This window comes from Lagopus muta, chromosome 2 (genome assembly GCF_023343835.1).
Source record: "Lagopus muta isolate bLagMut1 chromosome 2, bLagMut1 primary, whole genome shotgun sequence".
In the NCBI taxonomy this organism is placed as follows: domain Eukaryota; kingdom Metazoa; phylum Chordata; class Aves; order Galliformes; family Phasianidae; genus Lagopus; species Lagopus muta.
The window spans coordinates 96,759,249-96,779,933 of NC_064434.1; the positions used below are offsets into that span (position 1 = coordinate 96,759,249).

The 20,685-nt window shown below is 40.4% G+C and overlaps 1 protein-coding gene across 2 annotated transcripts in view; it reads right to left on the reverse strand.

The window, feature by feature from the left end:
* JAG1 (jagged canonical Notch ligand 1) overlaps nt 1-20,685 on the reverse strand; it is a 36,910-nt gene that overhangs the window by 6,140 nt on the left and 10,085 nt on the right. Inside the window, exons 3-20 of one of the 2 annotated variants that reach the window (XM_048938322.1) lie at nt 18,213-18,264; nt 12,772-13,026; nt 11,728-11,788; nt 7,746-7,876; nt 7,325-7,444; nt 6,785-6,898; nt 6,172-6,285; nt 5,266-5,379; nt 4,824-4,870; nt 4,111-4,284; nt 3,415-3,565; nt 2,842-3,006; nt 2,204-2,317; nt 1,479-1,592; nt 1,257-1,370; nt 1,016-1,132; nt 470-497; nt 272-357 (exon numbers count right to left, since the gene is read on the reverse strand). In XM_048938322.1, the coding sequence (XP_048794279.1) occupies nt 272-357; nt 470-497; nt 1,016-1,132; nt 1,257-1,370; nt 1,479-1,592; nt 2,204-2,317; nt 2,842-3,006; nt 3,415-3,565; nt 4,111-4,284; nt 4,824-4,870; nt 5,266-5,379; nt 6,172-6,285; nt 6,785-6,898; nt 7,325-7,444; nt 7,746-7,876; nt 11,728-11,788; nt 12,772-13,026; nt 18,213-18,264 (2,071 nt within the window). The remainder of the gene's footprint in view (nt 1-271; nt 358-469; nt 498-1,015; nt 1,133-1,256; nt 1,371-1,478; nt 1,593-2,203; nt 2,318-2,841; nt 3,007-3,414; nt 3,566-4,110; nt 4,285-4,823; nt 4,871-5,265; nt 5,380-6,171; nt 6,286-6,784; nt 6,899-7,324; nt 7,445-7,745; nt 7,877-11,727; nt 11,789-12,771; nt 13,027-18,212; nt 18,265-20,685) is intronic. The other variant, XM_048938323.1, reaches the window with a different exon arrangement.

Here is a 20,685-nt window from a genome sequence, read left to right on the forward strand (position 1 = left end):
AACATGTTCTAAGTGGGAAGACCATATTGAAAGGCATTTTGCCCATGTAGCTGAACCAAGTTCAGCTTCAGCTGAATAGGCTTTAATATCTCTTTCATTTTTATTGTAATTCCCATCCTTCCCTACGTCAGCTACAAATCTGGATCTAGGTACAAAAGACACAGGACATCTATCAGAAATCTAATCTACCACTTAACTCAGTTAAGTTGATTATCACACTACAAGATTCAAACAAGACAAAAATCAAGCTCAGTGCCATTGAAACACTTACTGATCCTACAGTCGGGACCTGCGAAGCCTGGAGCGCACTCACAGCGGTACCAGTTGTCTCCATCCACACAAGTACCACTGTTGTAACTACGAAGAAAAGTCATTATGCATATTATGAAACTGCTACAAATAAATAAAATCTAGAATTTTAAGACAACAATAACAACAAAAAAGGATAAAAGATAAACATTGAACTTACCAAGGATGAGGACTGCAGTCATTTGTGTCTGTAAAGTGAAGACAGACAATGTTAAACATGCAGACTGGCTAATACAACTCTGCTGTTCGTAAAGAATAATTGAACTTCCCCTACTTCCCAAATTACACGTAGCTCAACTTTAACAAAAATATGCTGAAATTCTCTACTAAATTGATTCCAGGCTTCCACTACAAAATTTGTTAACTACATTGTGGAACACATGTACACAGGAAGAGATTGTTGTAAAAGAATCTAACGGGGGGAAAAAAAAAAAAAAAAAGTGGAAGCAGACAGAGCTGCTGGTAGAAAAAGAATGCAGGAGAAAACAAGACAACATCTGTCTCCACTTAGCTCATTTGCAACTTTCTCATGCCCAGGTCAAGGCTCTATCACATAAAGTCATTAAAAACAAAGATTCAGGTGATGCTAAAACCTACATCAAACAAGCTTTCCCTTCTGGTTTCAATCTCAACTCCAAGAGCGACAGGATGAGCTAATATTCTCATCATGCAACACTCTGGAAAAGTTCAAGCAGAGATGACTTACTCTGAGTACATGTGGGTCCTTCCCAGCCCTCCTTGCAGACACAAGTGAAAGAATCCCCACTGACTACACAGGTACCACCATTGTGACAGGGGTTTGGCAGGCAGCTGCTGTTCCTTGCTGTAACAGAAACAAGATTTACCGCTGAGTTGTTAGAAAGCCATCAAAACTGAGCCAAGAAGAAAAACTGAGGTCGCAGATTCAGTGCCGCATCTGCTTCCTTATGACTATGCAGGATATTTACCTATATTACAAGTGGCTCCTTCCCATCCTGCAGGACACATGCACTTGAAAGTGTCCCCCTCATCATAACATGTTCCTCCGTTATTGCATGTTGCCTCATCACATTGGCTGTCACCTACAAAGAACCCAAAGTATTCTTATTGCCTGTGCTTCCTTAATGCTACACAAGTTTAAGCAGCCAAACAGAGCATGCCTATTACATTTTTGGAAGTGCTGAACTTACGAGAGTGGCAAGTTTTTCCTTTCCACCCATTTTTACATTCACAGAAGAAGTCATTGACCAAGTCTCGGCAAGTTCCTCCATTGTGGCAAGGGTTTTTACTGCAGTCATTAATATCTAGATATAATAAGGAGAGGAAAAACAAGCTAAGCAATGTTTGTCAAATCTGTAAACACTTAATGGCCTGAAAGGTGCCTGTTCCATTCTTAATTTTGGCCTGAGTTTCAGTCATGGATTAAATGCTTAAGTCAGTATTTTAAAGATTTAAGCACTGACACAGTTGGGAAGAATATTCCACCCTGTTCCACCAGTTTGTTTTCTTTTTGTTTCAGTAAACAAGAAGCGAAAATGTGTATTATATAAACTACCCTATTGGTCAGAGGATAGGAGTGGAGTGCTCACTCCTCTTCTGTTCCCAAGGCTGACAAAACACAAATGTGACACAGATATGTCCTTCCTAAAACAGTATAAGCAAATGCTAAGGTTTTCTTTCAGGAAGTTATCCAAAGCATAGAGTGAAAAACTGAACAGTAGGAGAATCTGGTGTGGTAATTTGGGTTTAGATTCAAAAGCCTGGGATTCACTGAGGAAAAAAAGAAGATACCTTGTCTTCTTCAGTCATTGCAGCAAAGTTTGTGTTAAATAGGCACTGGACACTGTCATCTTAAAGACAGTACAAGTCATGCCTCCAAGAGATCTTACTGCATGCTGAAGAACAGTTAACTTACTTGTTTCACAATATGTTCCTTCCCATCCATCGCTACAAATACATTTGTAAGAGTTTACACCGTCAATACAAGTGCCACCATTTTTACAGGGGTTGCTCTCACAGTCATTGATATCTGCAATAGTTTGGAAGAGGGAGAGAGAAGGCAAAGGAGAAAAAATAAAGAGTCAAATCAAACTAGAAGTGTAGCCACTGGAAATTATCTGAAGGCTGTTTGGTGCTACTTCCATTTCTAAGCTCCTTATGAGAAGAAGGGTTATAAGCAAGATGAGAAATAGCTCAAAAGCAGTGCAGAGAAAACAGAATGAACCCACTGCTCAGCAATTCAGAATTAAAAAATAAAAATAAGAAATCAGAAGCCTTTAAGATCCATGTTAAACCCCACTATTAAATACCTAAGACCTTGTATATATAAGTTTCTTAAAAATATACAATTCAAGGCCAGAAGGTTCATTACTGTGAACTTTCCCCAAGGCCTAACAAATTCCAATCTGCCTCACCCAACCAGGATATGAAAACTTAACGCAGTTCCAAGGTTCACTGGGTTAGAAAAAAGAAGCCTTCAAGCTATCTGGGAGGAAAGGATGGAACAGTTAACCAAAAACAGAAGGAACAGTAAAACAACTTTTCAGTTCTTACTCTCATGACAGTAGGTGCCAGTGAATCCTTTGTTGCATTCACAGGTGAATTTTCCACCTGCTTGGCTCTTGCATTTTCCATGAGGACCACAGACATTTGAAGAAATATAACGAACTCCTTCTGGTGTGCTGTTGGAAGCCACTGCTACTGTACAGCTGTCGATTACTGCAGAAAAGCAGAAGAATTGAGTGAGGGCTGCCCATTCCATCTGCTTTCTTCAGCTAATCGCAACATTTTTATTTCCAGAGATGGAAGTTTAAAAGACATACCTAAGCTTACAGCTTTAAAATAAAAGCCCTATGCCTATTACTTACGCATAAAAATCATCACAGCATCTTACCTGAAGATTGCCAGACCCACTTTCCAGTCTGTAATATATTAAGCCAAAGTGGCTTATTTAAAACATATTTATATTTTGCTATCTTTTAAACAGCTACTATTTATAAATATTACTCATCTTCTCATTGAAATAGAGGCTATTTATAAAAATGACTCTGCTTATACTTTTGCAGCTACATTACTTTGGCTTTGGTAGGGGACAGGAAGAAACAGTTTTCAGTCATTTTTGCTCACCTTCACAAGGAGTTGTGCGGCAGTGGTCTTTCAGGTGGGAGCAGTTCTTGCCTTCGTAATCTTCAGGGCAGTTACAGAAATAGTCCATAGCAAGATTGAAGCACTGGGCACCATTCTGGCAAGGATTTGGCTCACAGTAGTCTATATCCAGCTGCAAGCAGTGTAGAGAAAGGAAAGAGGAAGGAAAGGGGGGGAGGGGGGGGGGACGGGGGGGGGACCATTGAGGGAAGGGAAAGACTGAGTGAGACTGAAGTTTTATCATAGTTTTCCTTCAGTATGACAGGCAGACATTGGAGAATCTGACCTTTTTATCTACTGCCTCAATGACTTGTTCATAACATACAGAGTTTAGTTAGACTTGCAGCTATTTCAACCGACAGCACACATGATATTAAACAGCCACTGAAAGTTAATAGTTAGCATGCAACAGAACCTGACATGCAAACACTTGCGATCTGTTTAACAAGAAAGAATCTGCAGCAGCCCATGAGGGCTTTTTGTTGCTTTCTCCTTCCCTGCTCTTCTCCCCTCCCCCACAAGATATATACTAATCAGTCACTTTCTTGGCAGACTGACAATGATATCAAGTACAACTTATATTATGGTTCACTGGATGCAAGGTATTCAGTGTACAGATCCAAAGGGCTGGTAGAAACACCACCGGCTGAGGGCCTGCTTTTCACCCATGCTTCTTACCTGACAGAGGTTTCCTGAGAAACCAGCAGGACACAGACATTGGAATCCATTGATTTCATCCTGGCAGTGACCCCCATTCATGCAAGGGTTACTTGCACATTCATTGATGTCTTTCTCACAGTGATCTCCTGCATAGCCAGGTGAACAGATGCACCGATAACCATTAACCAAGTCCTGGGAAGAAACAAGAAAATTTAAAGTTATGTTTCTTTCCTCTATCTTTAAATATTCTTATTAAAGGAAAAAAGAATAAAAGAAATATACATCCTCTACGCTGTCTATTACCAACATAAGATACTAGCTCAAATTAAAACTAGGTAGTAATAATTGGAAGGGAGGGGAAGAAGAAGGGAGAAGAATTAAAACAAAGCATCTATACACACAGCCAGTAAAGGCTTGTGTTTGTAGTTTTGAGTAGAACGCATTGATCCACATTTTACAGCGGAATACCTATGTTTACAATAGATAGTTTGCACAAGCATCTCATTCACTGGTTGTGAAAGAGTCCTTTTACGCAGTCATTTCTCTGCCCTCATTGTTCTACACATATACCCCTACATGCTATAACACGACAATCCTTCCTCCCAACTCAAAGAAGCAACAATTTATGCCAGTTAATTGCTATTTTCTACACAACTTGTGTTTAGACTCAAATGTTTCAGTTACTGTTGCAAGTCTCTGGGAAACAGTAAAGTAAAACCAGAATGGCTTACCCGGCAGGATCCTCCATTCTGACATTGCCCACGACAATCGTTAATATCTGTAATAAAATTAGTATGTTAGCAAGCAAAAATCTATTTACTGTAGAAACAGAGTTCAATTTCTTTAAAACTGCAGTAGATAAACCTTCTGTCAAGTTTCCTGCACACCTTCCTTAAGATAAGGTTATTATAATGGGTGGGAACCTCTTGCAATACTTCCAGTAGAAGCAGGAAAACTTCACATCATTGTTTAACTCATTTTTATCAGAATACAGCTAGGTTATGGACTAATGAGTTTGATAAAATTGTGTATTTTCATTCCACACCAACTACTCCCTTTTTAAAAACATCAGCTGCTGGGACTCAGCCTGATGTTTAAATCCGAGCTCAGAATTCAGCGGAATATATACATTTACACAGACAATTTAAGAAACCCAAGGATAGAGACACTCACTTATATCACAGTTGTGGCCAGACCAGCCAGTAATGCAGTCACAATAGTAGCTGCCAATCAGGTTCCTGCAGGAGTTGGCATTGACACAGGGTTTGCCCTCACATTCATTCGCATCTGAAAAACAATGTGAATGGCCAAATGCAGGGCTTGTAGAGTAGGAAGAGGGAAAAAAAAAGTCTAGCTCTGTTTTCACAGCAATAATCAACAGTTCATTCAGATCTAAGGAACTTATACAGTGTGGATTAGTGTGACTTGAATGAACAAAAGTCGATCAAACATCAGTCTTTTAAGCCTATTTCAATTTCTCTGTAATTAGAACGTACAGGCTATGCTAATTATTTGATAATTACCTAGCTACTCATTAAAAGCAACTTTCCCTCCCCCCTATCTCAGTCCAGAATTTTCAAGGAGTGCTGCAGCCTGGTCACTGGAGTTGGTGTGTTGTGTAAAGAATGCAGACAGCTCACTTCATGAGATCATCCACATTTTGGAACCCAGCTGTGAACTTCTTGGCCTGGAGGAGTTGACATGGCTGAAGAGATACAGCAACTTTCTCACAGGCTGAAGGAAGAAATACGTGTGGGGGTGGGATTGGGATACACCCTCCCCACTTCATTTATAGTTTAGCTATAGTCTGTTTAGCTTAGTCAATGATTTCCTTTGGCTGCTAGCATGCATCAGGAGCAGTTACTCTACACTTTGAACGTGTCCTGGGCCCCAGTCCTGCCAACACTGCAACCTAGCTTTCTGAATGTGCTACAATATGTCCACAGGCTTCAGTGCTGTAAACATGCCTGAAGTAAAGGGCATGACTGCCCTTGCCTGCTGGACTATGATCCTTCCTGCATTTCCCTGCCACTCCCAACACCTGGAGCAACATAAGGATAAGAAAAAGGGAGTTCTTACCTAGCTGGCATGTTTTGCCAGTCCACTGAGGTGGGCAAATACACTTAAATCCATCAACTAGATCTTGGCAAGTTCCTCCATGACCACATGGATTTGGAGAACAATCATCAATATCTGTAATACAGAATAAGAAGAAGCTTAGCTCTGTTACCAAACAGGTAATGTCAGTAAATGATAAATCTGATGAATGGTTGTTGTCACTAGGATTTGCCCTGAGGAACAGAGAGACAAGAGGGCTTTTGGGAAAAAGCCTCTTTAAAAAAAAAAGTTTTAAAAATAATAGTAAGAAAGGGGCATTCAGAGCACAGGGGAAGAAATTTACACCGCTAACCACGCACAAGTGGAAATCAGATTTGTATACAAACCAGTATTTTAACAACTTGACAGCATGCTAACAAAATACTGTGTATTCTACTTCACTCTAGAAACTGTTGACCGTTTTTTCCCCTTGCGTTTAACAAAAACCTCAGCACCCCAATATTAAATAGCTGGTAAAGACCAATGCTAAAGCTGGAAACATTAAGTAGGCTGTCCTGCATGTCCACCAGGTATTAGGAAGACAAATCTAGAAGAGCAAGCTAGCACATTTTAATACAATTTTGAAGGGACTTACTATCAGTGCAAGTCGGTCCAGCCCAGCCAGGTGCACACACACATTCAAATCCTGTAGACGTTTCTAGGCAGCTTCCTCCATTGTGGCACGGATCAGAGAGGCATGCGTGCTCCGCTGCACCAGGACAGGAGTACATTACGATACAGACTACAGCAACATCACATCACACCATCCCCTGCTCCCGCTACATGCTTCTACTCTGGACATCCACCAGCACCTGATGCATTGTCCTGCTGAGCCAACTGTGAATCAAAGCTACTACCTACTAGGAAGTCATCTTCCACGATGCTTATCAACACCTCGACTTGCACCTGTTTGAGTCAGAGCCAAACTAGGCAACTTGTAGTGATCTCTCTGGTGAGCAGAAGGCTGATTTTCAGAGATACAAGCTGATGAAGCGTGAACGTGCAAGTCTCATCTTTATAGCCAGCCCTGACATTAGACTAATATTAGAAAGTGACTTCCCCAACCTCATAAAATCCCCAAACAGCAAAATAATTAACTACCAGTGGCAGTTCAAGGGCTGCATCACACACTTACCAATTTCACAGTTCTGTCCAGAGTAGCCCTCAGGGCAGGAACACTGGTATTTATCAGGGCCAGTGTTGCTGCAGGTACCACCATTCAGACAGGGTGGGTGGGTTCCACAGTAGTTCAGATCTGCAAAAAGGTGACGAAAGTTGAAAAGCTATGGTTTGAAAAAACAGAAATATCACCACGTCTGTGCTTTGCTCTGGAGACTTTATAGAATGCACCTACATAGCAGTAGGACTTGACAAAGCAAAGCACATATACTAACAGTGCCATAACAGCAGAGAACGCACAGCTAAGATGATAGAGGACAAAAAGTCCCACATTTCAGGAGGCTTACTGTGCGCAGAGCACGTGCACGGCCAAGCGAGCAAGTCTGCCAGTGTTAAAATTCAAGTGTTACCCTTGGCTATCTGCAAGATTAGCATACCTTTGTCACAGAGCTGACCACCCCAGTTGGTTTCACAGAGGCATTGCCATGGTTCAATGCAAGTGCCATGGACACATCCTGGGTGTGGAATGCACTTATCACAGTACTGGCCTTGCCATCCATACTGACACCTTCGATTAATAGAAAAAAAATAAAATATATATAAACATCAGAACAAAGAAAAGGGAATCAATAAATGAATAGCCCTCCCTCTCCTCCGGCCCTTTAGAATTATACAGATAGGACTGCAGAACTCCAAAGCTTCGAGAAAGACTGGGGAGGTGCAGGAGGAGAAGGGGAAAGGAGAAGCTATTCAACATTTGTTTGATGGTTTCTTGTAAACAAACATTTTAGTAGTTTTGCCAAGGTCTCTGTAGCTGGCCTCCTGACAAAAGAATAACTGTTCAGAGAGAATCAGCATGAGGCCATTCAGCACAATAATACTCTTTTGGAGCCTCATACAAATGTGGTAGAGAGGGTGGGTGTGCACTACAAATCAATCTCTGGGCTTTGACAGGGTGCATTATAAATTGGAAGGGGAGGGGGGAGTCAGTGGAAACAACAGTTATCCAGAGATCCTCATAAATACAAGGTTCCAGGCATTGCAGCCATGCTGAGTTTGCAGGATGATGAACTGAACCATAAACACCGACTCTGAGCGTTGGCAAGGCAGCAGTACGGCATTAGGAATTCTCTCCTGCATTGGAACCTAACCTTATTCTGCACTATAACTCATACACAGAAAATACAGATTGGGCCACAGTAAGAGATTAAAGAAAACAGCACACAGCAGGATTCTGAATGTGTTCAAAGATGATTTGTTGCCAGTGCATTTCAGAGCTTGATCTACTCTGTCCCCTTTTCAGGTTAATAATAAAACATGTCCAATTTTAGGAAACTTGGATTTTCATATCTTGAGAAGAATTTATTATTAAGTATTTATTGCTACTATCAATTGAATTCTGTTCTTAAAAGGAAGATGCTCTTTTAAAGAAAAGCCCTCTTATAAGAAAGTTCATTTAGGCTTTTATTTAGCTCTCACTAGCAAGGTAGACCAAGAATTCTTCAAATTAAAGCTGATCAATAGGTAGAAGCAAGGAAAACGAGTTAGAAGTGAAAAGCAAAGGTTGGTTGAAGTACTACATTTCATTAAGAGGTCCTAAGAGTAATTGATCAGCAGCAATTATGCGCTAAGCTGTCACTAAATTATGAAAATAAACCCCTTCTGTACAGAAGTCAGCTAATCTTTCTATTTATAATACCCCCCTCCCCCCCATTCTTTTACAGGCAATTTCTTCTCATGGGAAAAAGCTAGAGGAATCTATCCAATGGGTAATCACACACAGCCAGTGGCAAGTCTGACTTCTCAAAATCTCAGGTGACAAACGACATCCTAATTAAACTTTTTTTAATAGCTGTTTCAATTGCAGCCTATTCAGGGTCAGTGGGAAAGTCTTAATAGTTTGTGTATAAGAAAATAGCTAGTCCAAGTTATGTTTCTTTGTGTGCAGAGAACATGAAAGAAAGTCAGGCCAAGCCAAACGACCTCTTTCAAGTAGCTCCTGGAAAATTCTTCCATAGGGAAGATTGTAATAATATGGAATGATTAAAAAAAAAAAATTAGAAACATTCCCTTTTAATTTGTATTGCACTGAAAGCAAATTGCCTATGAGCTTGCATGGTAGCAAAACTAATGGACCTCATCTGCAAAAACAAGGACGCAAGCCTAGAATTTTACTCCTTCCTGACAAATTAGAAGTTGTTTTGTTTTGTTTTTAAATTCATTTTCTTTGAAGCAAATTTAAACAGAAGTAATTAAAAAAAAGAAAACACACACAAAGAGCATAAGCTGTGGAGCCAGAGATAGGCCTTCCTTCAGTCAGATCAACTTCAAAGTATAACAAACAAAATGGGACAAACTCTATGGGCATTAAAAAAAAAAGTTAGGTATCAATTCCAGAACAAGACTCGTGGTAATAATTCCTGTTTAATAATATGTATGCAACAGTTTCTTATGAGAAATACAAAGTTAACTTTCTCTATATAATAATCCATGAGTAAATTTGAGTTTGTTGGCAGACTTGCGTTGAAGAAAGTAACTTGCACCAAGTGAGAAAAGGATATTTTAAGAATGTTTGCAAGTTGTCTGTTGTACCAGAACCCAGAGCAGTTTCTGCTAGGATGTTATTTTTAAACTGTTGCATTTGTAACATACAGGCCATATGACTCATCAGAACTTAAAAGAAAATAAAATCTTGTTTCTGTGTTCACTTTAAAGATATTGGTCTGACTTGGCAAGCAGAAGTTATCTGAAAGCACCAGAAGGACAGCATTGTTTCAAGACTATGCAAATCAAGTGTGGGAAAGTTGCACCTTAAGTAAATAAGAGCACTAGTGCATGTCTGGGCAGTGAGTGGGAGGTAAGAGACTTAGAAAGAGAAAGGAAAAAAAAATGTGGAAACAAAGCCTGTTGTTCTAACTAGGAGACAGCAACCCTACAAGGCATGTTTATTCTGATGACAGAAGCACAAAATCACTGGTGGCCTTGACTGACACGCTCCTCTCACCATCTGGACCCCCAGTACTTCCTATCACTTGCTTGGCTTTTGTTGTTTTTTTTTTTAAATTGCAATATATCCATGTGGTGCTTTGGAGGTTTACCAGCCCATATCAGCGCTGTTCAACATTTAAATCTCCTAGCATAACCCAGAATAAGCCCATCCCATGGCTTGACTTTCACTTTGTCACGCTGCTCGCAGAAGACGAGAAGTTACTTCCTACCTTACTTTCAGAAAGTTCCTTGATGAAATTGTTTTGTTTTAAAACACAGATTACAGAGACAGTGCTCTGTGATTATTTAGGCTGACCTTTTATATAACACAGACTGTCAGACACCTCAGATTTAATTCCTGTTTGAACTACAGCTTATCTAGAAAGAAAAGCAGCTCACTTCACGCAAACATTTCCAGCAATGGAGAATGCAGCAGTATGTTTGTTAAGCAGAAAAAAAGACTTCTGTTCCTCCAGATTTCGGTGTTTTACTCACGAATAGCCAAGCTTCACTTTTAACCCTTCCTACACAGAATCAATATTGCTCCTTTGTAGCCCAAGAAGTGCTGAGCTCCCTATTCCTTAGACACAGGCATGAGAAAGGGTTACGTGAAAACAAGCAGTCTGCTCATAAAGAATGAGGACGTTTTAATATTTGTTAACCCTGTATTAGTAATTGAGAAAACCTCCCTGTGTCATAAATATATGCTGTATATTTTGAAGCACTCCAAATATTTAGTTGTTGGTTTATGGATAAACTCTGCTTCTCATTGTGTCCTTGCCAGGACAGAATGGACTTCAAAGCACAGCAGCAGAATTCTGCATTCATCAGAGCCTACTGACAAGATTTCATCCCAGCTATTAACCTCTCAGCACTCCGAGCCTGGCTCACAATGGTAAAAGAACAGAAAGATTTAACTAATCCTATTCTAAAGAATGCTTGACTTTTGCCTCTGATGGAAGAAAGCAGGGGTGGGAGGGAGAAAGGGGGAAAAATGTGAGTGAAAGAGAAAAGAGAGAAAAGCCACACTGTACTTCAAGCTAGTAGTTGAAACAGCCTATTAATCAGGATATTGGAGGGAAAAAAAAAAAAAACAACCAAAAATAAAAACTAAACAAAAACCCAACCCATAAGGCATTTGCACTATTTAGCAGAAGCAATTAGTCAGTGCTCATTAGGCAGTATTCACTTGATTTATTCCACTTCTCCCCCAGCCCTCAAAATGCCACCATTTCACAAACCAAAAGCTTCAAATTAGCAATGCATTAAAAGCCTGCTCCCCCCCTTGTTCTGGGCAAGTCTGCATGAATAATATGCCTTGCTCAAAAATATGGCTCCAAAAATACCCTCCCTCCACAATCCTACTGTGTTCAGCATCACTCATTTAATTGCTTGGTGGGGACAAGGAGAGAGAGAGAGGGGAGCATTTACCTGCACTCTCCTGGAATTGTGCAAGAGCCATGCTTGGGGCTACATCCCTGACGACAAATAGCTGTTAAAAAACAAAACAAAAGAACATCAGCATGCAGCCTGCTTTTTTGCATCTTCACACTGGTGGGAAGGTTTTAATCTCTAACCACCACTGTAATCCCACTAAGTCCAAGGTTTTGACACGTCCCTCATATCAAGTCTATTAGAAAATGAAAAAATAAATAAAGTAGGTGGCTCCTTGTGATATGAAATCTGTCAGCTAGATTTACAGAGAAATCATACCTAGCACTGTTCAAAGAGTTGTTCCTATGCAAAAGAAACCATTTTACCTTTGAGCTGCAAGTCACCGAGTCTACAAGTTTATTTTCCTCTGTGGTGAACTGGCACACTCTGCCTATCTTTACATCTAATTCAAAGCAACTTTTTAACTTCTCTTTACACTTGAGACCTATCTCTGAACAGACAGGATATTAAGATGAGCGTCTATTCAAATTGCAGTTAAACTCAGTCAGCAAGACATGCTGATAGACTGTTCCTATTCACAGTCCTGCTTTCTCTTTCTGAAATTACTTAGGAAGTTGCCATTCCCTAATAAACATGCTGAACATCAGCTCAGGTAGAACAAACACCTGGGGACTTTTCAAAGACCAAAGCTTCACACTTGCCAGGTCAGCTCTGAAACAAGTCTCTCTTTCCTGCTTGTCTTGAAGTTCTGCACCAAAGGGGAAATCCTGCCATTGAAGTCAGCAACAGAACTCCCATTGAAGTCAGTGGGCTGGGTTTTCTTCCCAAGGGCAAAGATGTGGATGCTCAGAGAAAGAACACATCTGCTAAGCACCCAGTACTAGCAAGATCTCTCCAAGATTTTAAAAACAAGGCAGAAACTAGTCTTGTCCTGCCCCTGTGTAACGAGTTACTCACATCCCATCAGTCCTCAGCCCTATTGTCAACACAAACTGATCACTAAATTGCAACGTGGATACAAAGAACTCAAGTCCTATCCGAGCCTACTAATAATCCAGGGTTCAGGCACTTGTCACAAACCTTTGTTGCACTCTGGTCCCATCCAGCCTTCCAAGCAGGTTTTGTTGCCATTCTGGTCGCAGGTATGGTGAGTGAAGAAGTCATCTCTCGGTCGACAAAATTTGTTGCATCCAAAGCCATAGTAATGTTCTGCACAGGTCACACGGATTTGATACTCAAAGTGGGCAGCTCCTGTGTTATGTTTCAGTGTCTGCCACTGGCGGCTTGGATTGATCATGCCAGAGTGGGATGCCTTCTCAATTATGCGATCAGGATCTAGATGTTAAAAGAGACACCGGAGTTAAACCTTTGTTTAGGTATCATTGCCTCCCATTACATATCTCTAGCTTAGCAGACAAGACTCTCCAAGATAGCCAGTTGGTTTTATTAATTTTCCATTTTAGAGAGTAAGATAAGGCTGCCCTGGAGCTACAGACCAGTAACTGAAATGCATATACAGCCTATAAAGCCAAATAAAGCTGAAAGTCAGAAGGAACTGATAGCTTACTGCCCATCGCTTATCCCTTTCTCAGCATCCAGACATCCCATAAGAATCGTACAGTTAGCGATTAAAGAAGATTCAGCTCCTCTTTCCCCAAGCTCCAACAGGCCGGTACGTAACGCGGCTCGCCCTGCTCCTCCATTACTGGTATTGATTTCATTTTTAACCAGAATGTTTACAAAAAAGTCATATTACAAAATCCTAATAAAGCAATGTCCACAAACTGAACATAAGCACTACCAAATGTTTGCTGCCTTCTGGGATTCTGGTGTAAACACGATATTGAAAACTAGCAACTTTGGTCAACATCCACGAGTTTTGGCTGAAAAATACCATGAAAGTTCTCCCCTTCAGATATTAGCTGACACCAAAAATTCAAGACGGCAAGGGCTCCAAAAAGAGAACTCAAATTACGGGATATATTTGCTACACAATCCCCTTCTCTCCATAGAGCATTTCAAAGTTTAGACTTTGTACTTGACATTTAGTTCCAGCAAAGGTTTTCTGGCTTTCTGAGCCCTACAACTGTCTAAATTATGGCTTGAAATAATAATATTTCACATTAGCTTGGAACATTGTATATGTCTGCGGTATTTCACTTTGTAGTTCAGGTCTTGTGACTTAAATGATCTAACACTGTCTTACGACACGCTGCTAGCAAGCACTTGACTGCCGAATTGAAGTTTATCATAAAACAGCCAAAATATCCTTACAGACATGGTAAAAAAACAAACAAAAATAAGTACCAGGCTACATTGTTCTGTATATGAGACCATAATCCAGCCACAGGAAAAGTTTAGGTGGAAGGGCAGTTTGCCAACGATGTTACAGAGCGGCGCGGGAAGTACTGGCACATTCAAGTGTGAAGAACTGAAGTGGATTCACATTCAGTTAGTTCTTCTGACAAACACAAAAGAAACCCTGGAGATTTTATGGAAGAGCTGAAGACTAATGAAGCTGCTACAACACTTGACATAACACACGGGCAGTATTTAACGTAAAACACTTCTAAATGTATTGCTAAAGTCTTTTGATTTTTAGCTTTCAAAAAGAACATCCAGACAGGCTTTGCAGGACTGATACCTACTGTCACTCCATCGCTAGATCCTGCCTACTTGTCTATAGTTTTGAGAATCAAAGTGCTTGCTCCCCAACCACAGAAGAGTGTCTGTATACGTAAGTGAGCACTTACCACTTTTTATGAGTATTCTTGGCTCAAGTTTCCAGCATTCACTAACTGTTTACAGTGTGAAATTAAGGGCAACAGCTTCTAATGCATCTTCTGGTATTTCTCGTTTTATATTTTCCAATTAAATCCTTTTTTTTATTATTCATTGGCACTAAGTCCCCGATCTCACATCTTTGCAGAAGACTTTCAAAAGCATGCAGGCTTTTATTAATTTAGATACCTAAGGACTTTCCATACTGGTATATCCAGAGCAATATCATGCCCTGTACTGTGCAGGTGTAAGGCTCTTAGATCTCATCAACAAGATTACTAATTCTAAGAGGTACTTAAGCAGATGCATATCTATTTGCCTTGAATGGGGCTAGTCAAGCGATTACAGTTCTACTCATGCGTGCTGGAGATGGCTTTGCTGCACTTGCCAAGATTACACCCTGATCTACAGCATAGCTGGAAAGGGAATACATTTCCCCAAATACTGAGTGTGTGCATAAAGACATCCTGTTTCTTGCGAGTATAACAACTCTATTCCTCTTCTCCTCTGAGTAGCAGAAAGGGAATGGTGCTTAACTTAGTGCTGCACACCCTCCCACTTGCTTCTCCAGACTTTTCCTGTTCTCTGTGAGGAACATCACACAGACAACTATTTCAGTCCTTGGCACCAGAAAAACAATCACCTTGGAAAAGAGATCTTGCCTCTGCTCTATCATTCTTCCCCTATCTGTCAGCTCATTAGTCCTTGTTGTACATCTGTGACACCAATTCCTCTGAGTTCAGCCTGTGGATAAGAGCTCAAATGGAAACACCCTTTTTAGTCCACTGGACTTCATTTCGTTAAGGACACAGATGAAAGCCAGCTGCAATTTCACTTTGAATCACAGCTAAAATGCCTTTGATTTGATACACATTATAAAGCTACTACCACACACTGAAATTCAGTCTGACAAACTTAAGATCCCTTTCCATTAGCCATCACCCACAGTTTTCACAATGAAGTATTGGCATGTTCCTTCTTGTATAAGGATTTCTCCACCCTTCCTTATTCCCACCTGTCAGTATGCACTTACACAAGCGTGCTGACCCAGACTTCAGGGAAGGCATTGCAACAACTCTTCCATTCTTAGCCTGCACTGACAGTGGTTTTTAAGTTTTAAAGTGTGCAACCCCAACGTAGCAGATTGGCTACTAAAACAAGAATTCAATCGGGCTTGAAAGAAAGGGATCTTCGTAATTCCCTTGACATCATCAGACTAAAAATCCCATGCTTTGATAGAAAGATTAGAGGAAACATAATTCAATTAGAAATTGACGAAGCGGAAGAGAGTGGCTTTCTGTACATCTTTAGCTTCCTCTCAGCACTTTGCTGTCACTGAGTTGTTTCCCTTTGCTTTCTGTGGCTGAACTTTAAAGCTATTAATCTGTCTGTTTATTCAGTGAGCAACTCTATCCAACTTTCTAGCGAAATTAGCTATTTTTACTGCCTGTCTGTGCCTTTCAGTGGTCTAGTTTCTGGAAATTACAGCTATCAAGCATCAGGAAGCAAAACCGAACTAAACAACCAAAGAAATCCACTCTAAGCAGTTTGGGTGGCCAAGGACAGCATAGTTATTTTTTAAAGTTTCATTTCAGACAATTTCCAGCTATGGCTTGGTTTACATTGTGCTGAAATCTCTCATGCCCAACTGGAATTCACATGCAACTGATACCAGTAATTTACAATAGCTCTTTGACACAGCTTGAGATGCAGTGGCAGCCCCATTAGCTTTGTGTTTGAAGCGACAGTATCAGGATGGAATCTAGAGAAGAACAAGAGTAAGGAAACTATTTACATTGAATCTTGGCTCCAGCAAAGCATGATTCTCATCAACTTCAACAGGGCCAGAATTTAACTGCAAGACACTCTTGGAAGTGAGACAAGAGGGAGTATGTGATTAAGGGAACGTAGGAGGAGTGGAATGTAGAGAGGGGAAGGAAGCATCCATTCTAGGATCTCCTAATGACTACATTGATCAGAAGGATGCTCAAACTATTGCAAAACACACAAAGCCTACTAAACTCACTTTTTTGAGAGCTACCAATTCAATAGTAATTAGTGTGAAAGAAAATCTTGGGTTTAAAAATAAAAAGGCTCACCACTTTATATGATGACAATTGCTTAGTTCTAATTATTTCCTTAGCTAGATCTTCACGACATTCTTTAGCTATGGGAAAGCTGACTGTAAGTAAAGTCAGTTTACAAAGAAAAGGCTTTGTGCAGTACTGTGACTGAAGTGACCTACAGATGGATGTACGACAACAAGGCTAGTGCAGAAATGCAAATCAGGGACATACATAAGAACTTGTCTGCACTTGGTCAAATGTACTGCTGAGAAATGAGGCAATTTTGTCTGAAGACATTTGTCCTTCCAGAACATGAAAGCAAAGAAAGGGTTCATTGTGTAGCTTTGGAAATGCAGTTGTTTCATGAAAAAAGATGAGCTCTAATAATAGTAAAAGTGGCAGAGACCCAGTCTGAAAAAAATCTTCAGATCCTACTGTAAACAAGACCTTCATTTTGAATTCAGGCATCTTCCATTTTTAATACAACTCTGCTGCTGAAGCAATCTATTTTCTACCTCTCCGTAAAACACATTTAACCAAGAGCCAAGAGGTTTCCCAGACATCTCCATGACTGTGCAGGAGTAGAACTTGAGATCACAGGAACTGCAAAAGTGTTGAACGTGGCAGGTTGTAAAGCAAATCACAGACACCACTAAGTAGATCTGTGTAGAAAGGTTCTTGGACTCAAAAAGCCATTCCCAAACTGTCTATTCTTCACCAATTAAAACGTGAACAGAAAACCACAGCACTGGGCACATTTCTATAAAGCCTTTCTTCTGTGAAGACCACTTCAGTCCAAAGGGGTCTACAAGCTGCTGTAAGATTTATGGAAGATGGGCCACAGTGCTGATGTTTCCTTGTTGAAGAAAAAGGCTTGTCATGTCAAAAGTTTACAAGTTCATAGTTTCTCCTGTGGCTTTTACCACACACTATTTAAACCTTACGTTAAAAAAAAAAGAGCTAGTTTTGCATACCTGCTTCGGTAACAGTATGCAGTATACAGAACAGCTCATAATGCCAGGAGACTACATAGCTTCTTCTAGCCAATGGTAAAAGCTCAGCAGAAAACTTCATCCAGCCAAAAGACATTCCAAGGGAAAGATTCCCACCCTTGATTTCCAGCCACCTCTACCAGGTGTTAAACATTTTTATAGTTCCTGAATACATGTCTGTAGACATCCAACCCCCAAGGAAGAACTGATAATCATTTGCCTCTCCTCCTCTTCTACAGTCATTAAATGGATCACCTGGCTTTTTTTTTTTTTTTTTCTCCAATGTAGTGTGTTCAATTTTGAGAAGCACACAGTCTATAGGGAGGTCCCTAGTCAGCAATGCTTATGCTTCTAAATATCATTCTTTAAAAAAAGCAAACAACACAAAACAAAACAAGAGAAACTCCTGGGCCTTTATTCTCCCTGAGGATGAGGTGAGAATTAACAGCATCTATTTTTAGGCATGAAACTGCTAGTGCCTAAGTGAGCAAGCTACTCACTCTCCACAGGAAATAAGGAGACATGCTAGTGCAGAGCCCGGAGCAGTTGCTGTGAATTGATTGTGGGAGAGCTTATCACACTCCTCACTGTTCATAGTAAGCTGGGTAGACTGCCAAATACCTTTCAATAGACAGGAAATCAAGGAGTCCAAACAAATTAAAGCAGAGGAACAAATACTTACTCGTAGAGTTATCATTGTAATCCCATGCCTCAACAAGCAGCGTGTAGGATCTCTGCAAAAGAGAAACAAGAGTTAATTTCAAAGCCGCATGGAACCTGAAGGAAAAACAATAATACAATTCAAATTCAAAAAATACCTGCTCTGTGCCCGAGAAAACAGAAATAGGTAATAGGTTATACTTGAGACAAATGTGATCTTCTTGAAACCCCATAAGCTACCTTATCCAGTCTGACTTACGAGACCTTTCACCTCAGATAGCTCATCTTTGTCATCATTAATGCATCTTATGTACTTAACCAGGAAGTCCAGCCTTTGACACTATGCTGTAGCCACAGCTGAGCACGTGTGGAATTGCATACTGCACGTTGAAGAGAGAAGACACTGAACTAGCATAACAGCAACCAAAAAAAAAAAAACAACAAACCAAAAAAAACCCAAAAAACCACCAACGAAAAAGAACCAGCACTCTCAAGAACTGCTTCAAAAGAGTTTTACTTTGAGAAAAGTAGACTTGATTTCCCTGCCCCCAATCATCCTGAAAGCAAGAAGTGTTGCTAAGATTACTGTGCTCTGCCTTGACAGTACAATCTCTAGGGACTTTGCTTTTCAGCACCCCCTTTGAAAGCTTTGTCTGCACGAGGGCCATCGCAGCTCCCACAAGTATCAGGTAACCGAGGGAAGAACTGATGGATGTGGGAAGGGGGTGGGCTAAGAGAGATGCATTGTAAAACAAAGGCTAAAATCGAGCTATTTGGGAGAGCAGGGAAAGGGAAGACGCACTATCCACCCCGTGTCACATTTACAGACAGACTAACCTGCCAATGAGCTCCCTAGCACTCCAGTAATAATAATCAGCATAAACTAATCAAGAGCGACTCCATGGGTTGGACTGATGCCAGCTATTTCATCTGAGCCACCTTATCTTCAATCCTAACTTGAGAACAAGAGCCATTAAGATGTATTCCCTTCCCCCTCCCTACTCTGGGATATTATTAACTCAGCTGTATCTTTCAAAATTGCCATATAGCCAGGCACAGCCAAACTTAAAGAAGGATTCAAAAAAGCCTTCAAAATGAAAAAAAAAACAGTCAAAGAAAAATAAAAAAAACCCAACACACTCTGATTTGATAAGTACATTAAGAACTACAAATGAAGTAATAAACGTAACATCTTTCTGGTGAGAACAATAACAGAACAAATATAAACTCTCTCCATGAAGAGCTTTGATGCTTTGCCATAGAAGCTGTATACTGTAAGGTTTATTTCTTCTTAATTATATAGGCACTCAGTAGTGGCCTGCAGCCCTTAACACCTTTTCTGTACCAGAAACCAAAATAAAGTTGAGAATAAGCTGCTAGAAGGTGCTGCTTTAAGGCAGACCTCAAATTCCTTGAGAGGAGAGGAAAACAAAACAAAACAAAAAAGGAACAAAAAGGAGGCTGAGGCAGACTGTTTTCTCACGACTGGACACAGCATGCAGCCTCTGAATGAAAACCTAGTTTGTGATGGACACCAGCTTGGAATATAGCCTAAATATGTTTCATATTCAAAGCAGACTAGGATTCCATTTTGTTCACTGATAACTGTGGGAAAATGCTTCAAAAAGTAAGCAAAGCTGGGCGAGCTGAGACATGCATCCTGACTTTTACAGGGAGGCTGCATTGGCCACACCATTTTCGGTTAATATTTCATGAAAGTGACACATTTGCTATTAGTCTAGAACAAGTGCCTCAACTTGGAAGAAACTTCTGCAACAAAACAAAGCGCGATGTGATCATTTAACACCGTTGAAAGCATACTGAATAAGTTCTTTCACAAGTCAAAGGTAAAAATCAAAACTCAAATAGCGCTCCTGAGCCATTTCAGAGGTGCACATTGCACTATCACGGATGCTTTCTCACTGGTTTAATTGCAAACACTGAGAGGCACAACGTGTTTCTGCAAGCTTGAAAAAAAAGTGTTACGATATGGAGAATGAATTATGAAAACTAGCACTATTTCCAATGAAGTTAAGGATGTTTTCCTTTCGGCCTTGCATAATTGTTTTGGAAGATATTTTGTCTAAACTCATAGCAACAGTTACGGGTTGGTTCTCAGCACTGTTTACCAACACACCTAGCCCTTAAGGAAAGGAAAGGCTGAATCCTGGCTTTAAGTACTAATGTTGCTAGATACCTGCATGACCACTTTCCAACAGGAGTTTGTTTACAAAGTAAAGAGCTTCTGCTTAACTGGGTAGAAATAAAATGCAGGAAGACGTACCCTAGCAACTCCCTTGTTTCTATGTGCCCCCTTTCACCTCATCTGACATATTTTAAATAAGGAATCCCCATCCTGAAAAGGGAAGGTATCAAGAATGGCAGTTTAATCTCTAGGCTCAGTCCCTCTCAGCATGGGGCAGGGAAAGGACAAGACTTTGTGTTCAATGCAGAAAGCAGAGACACCCACATCCCCACAACAGCAGTAAGCGCCC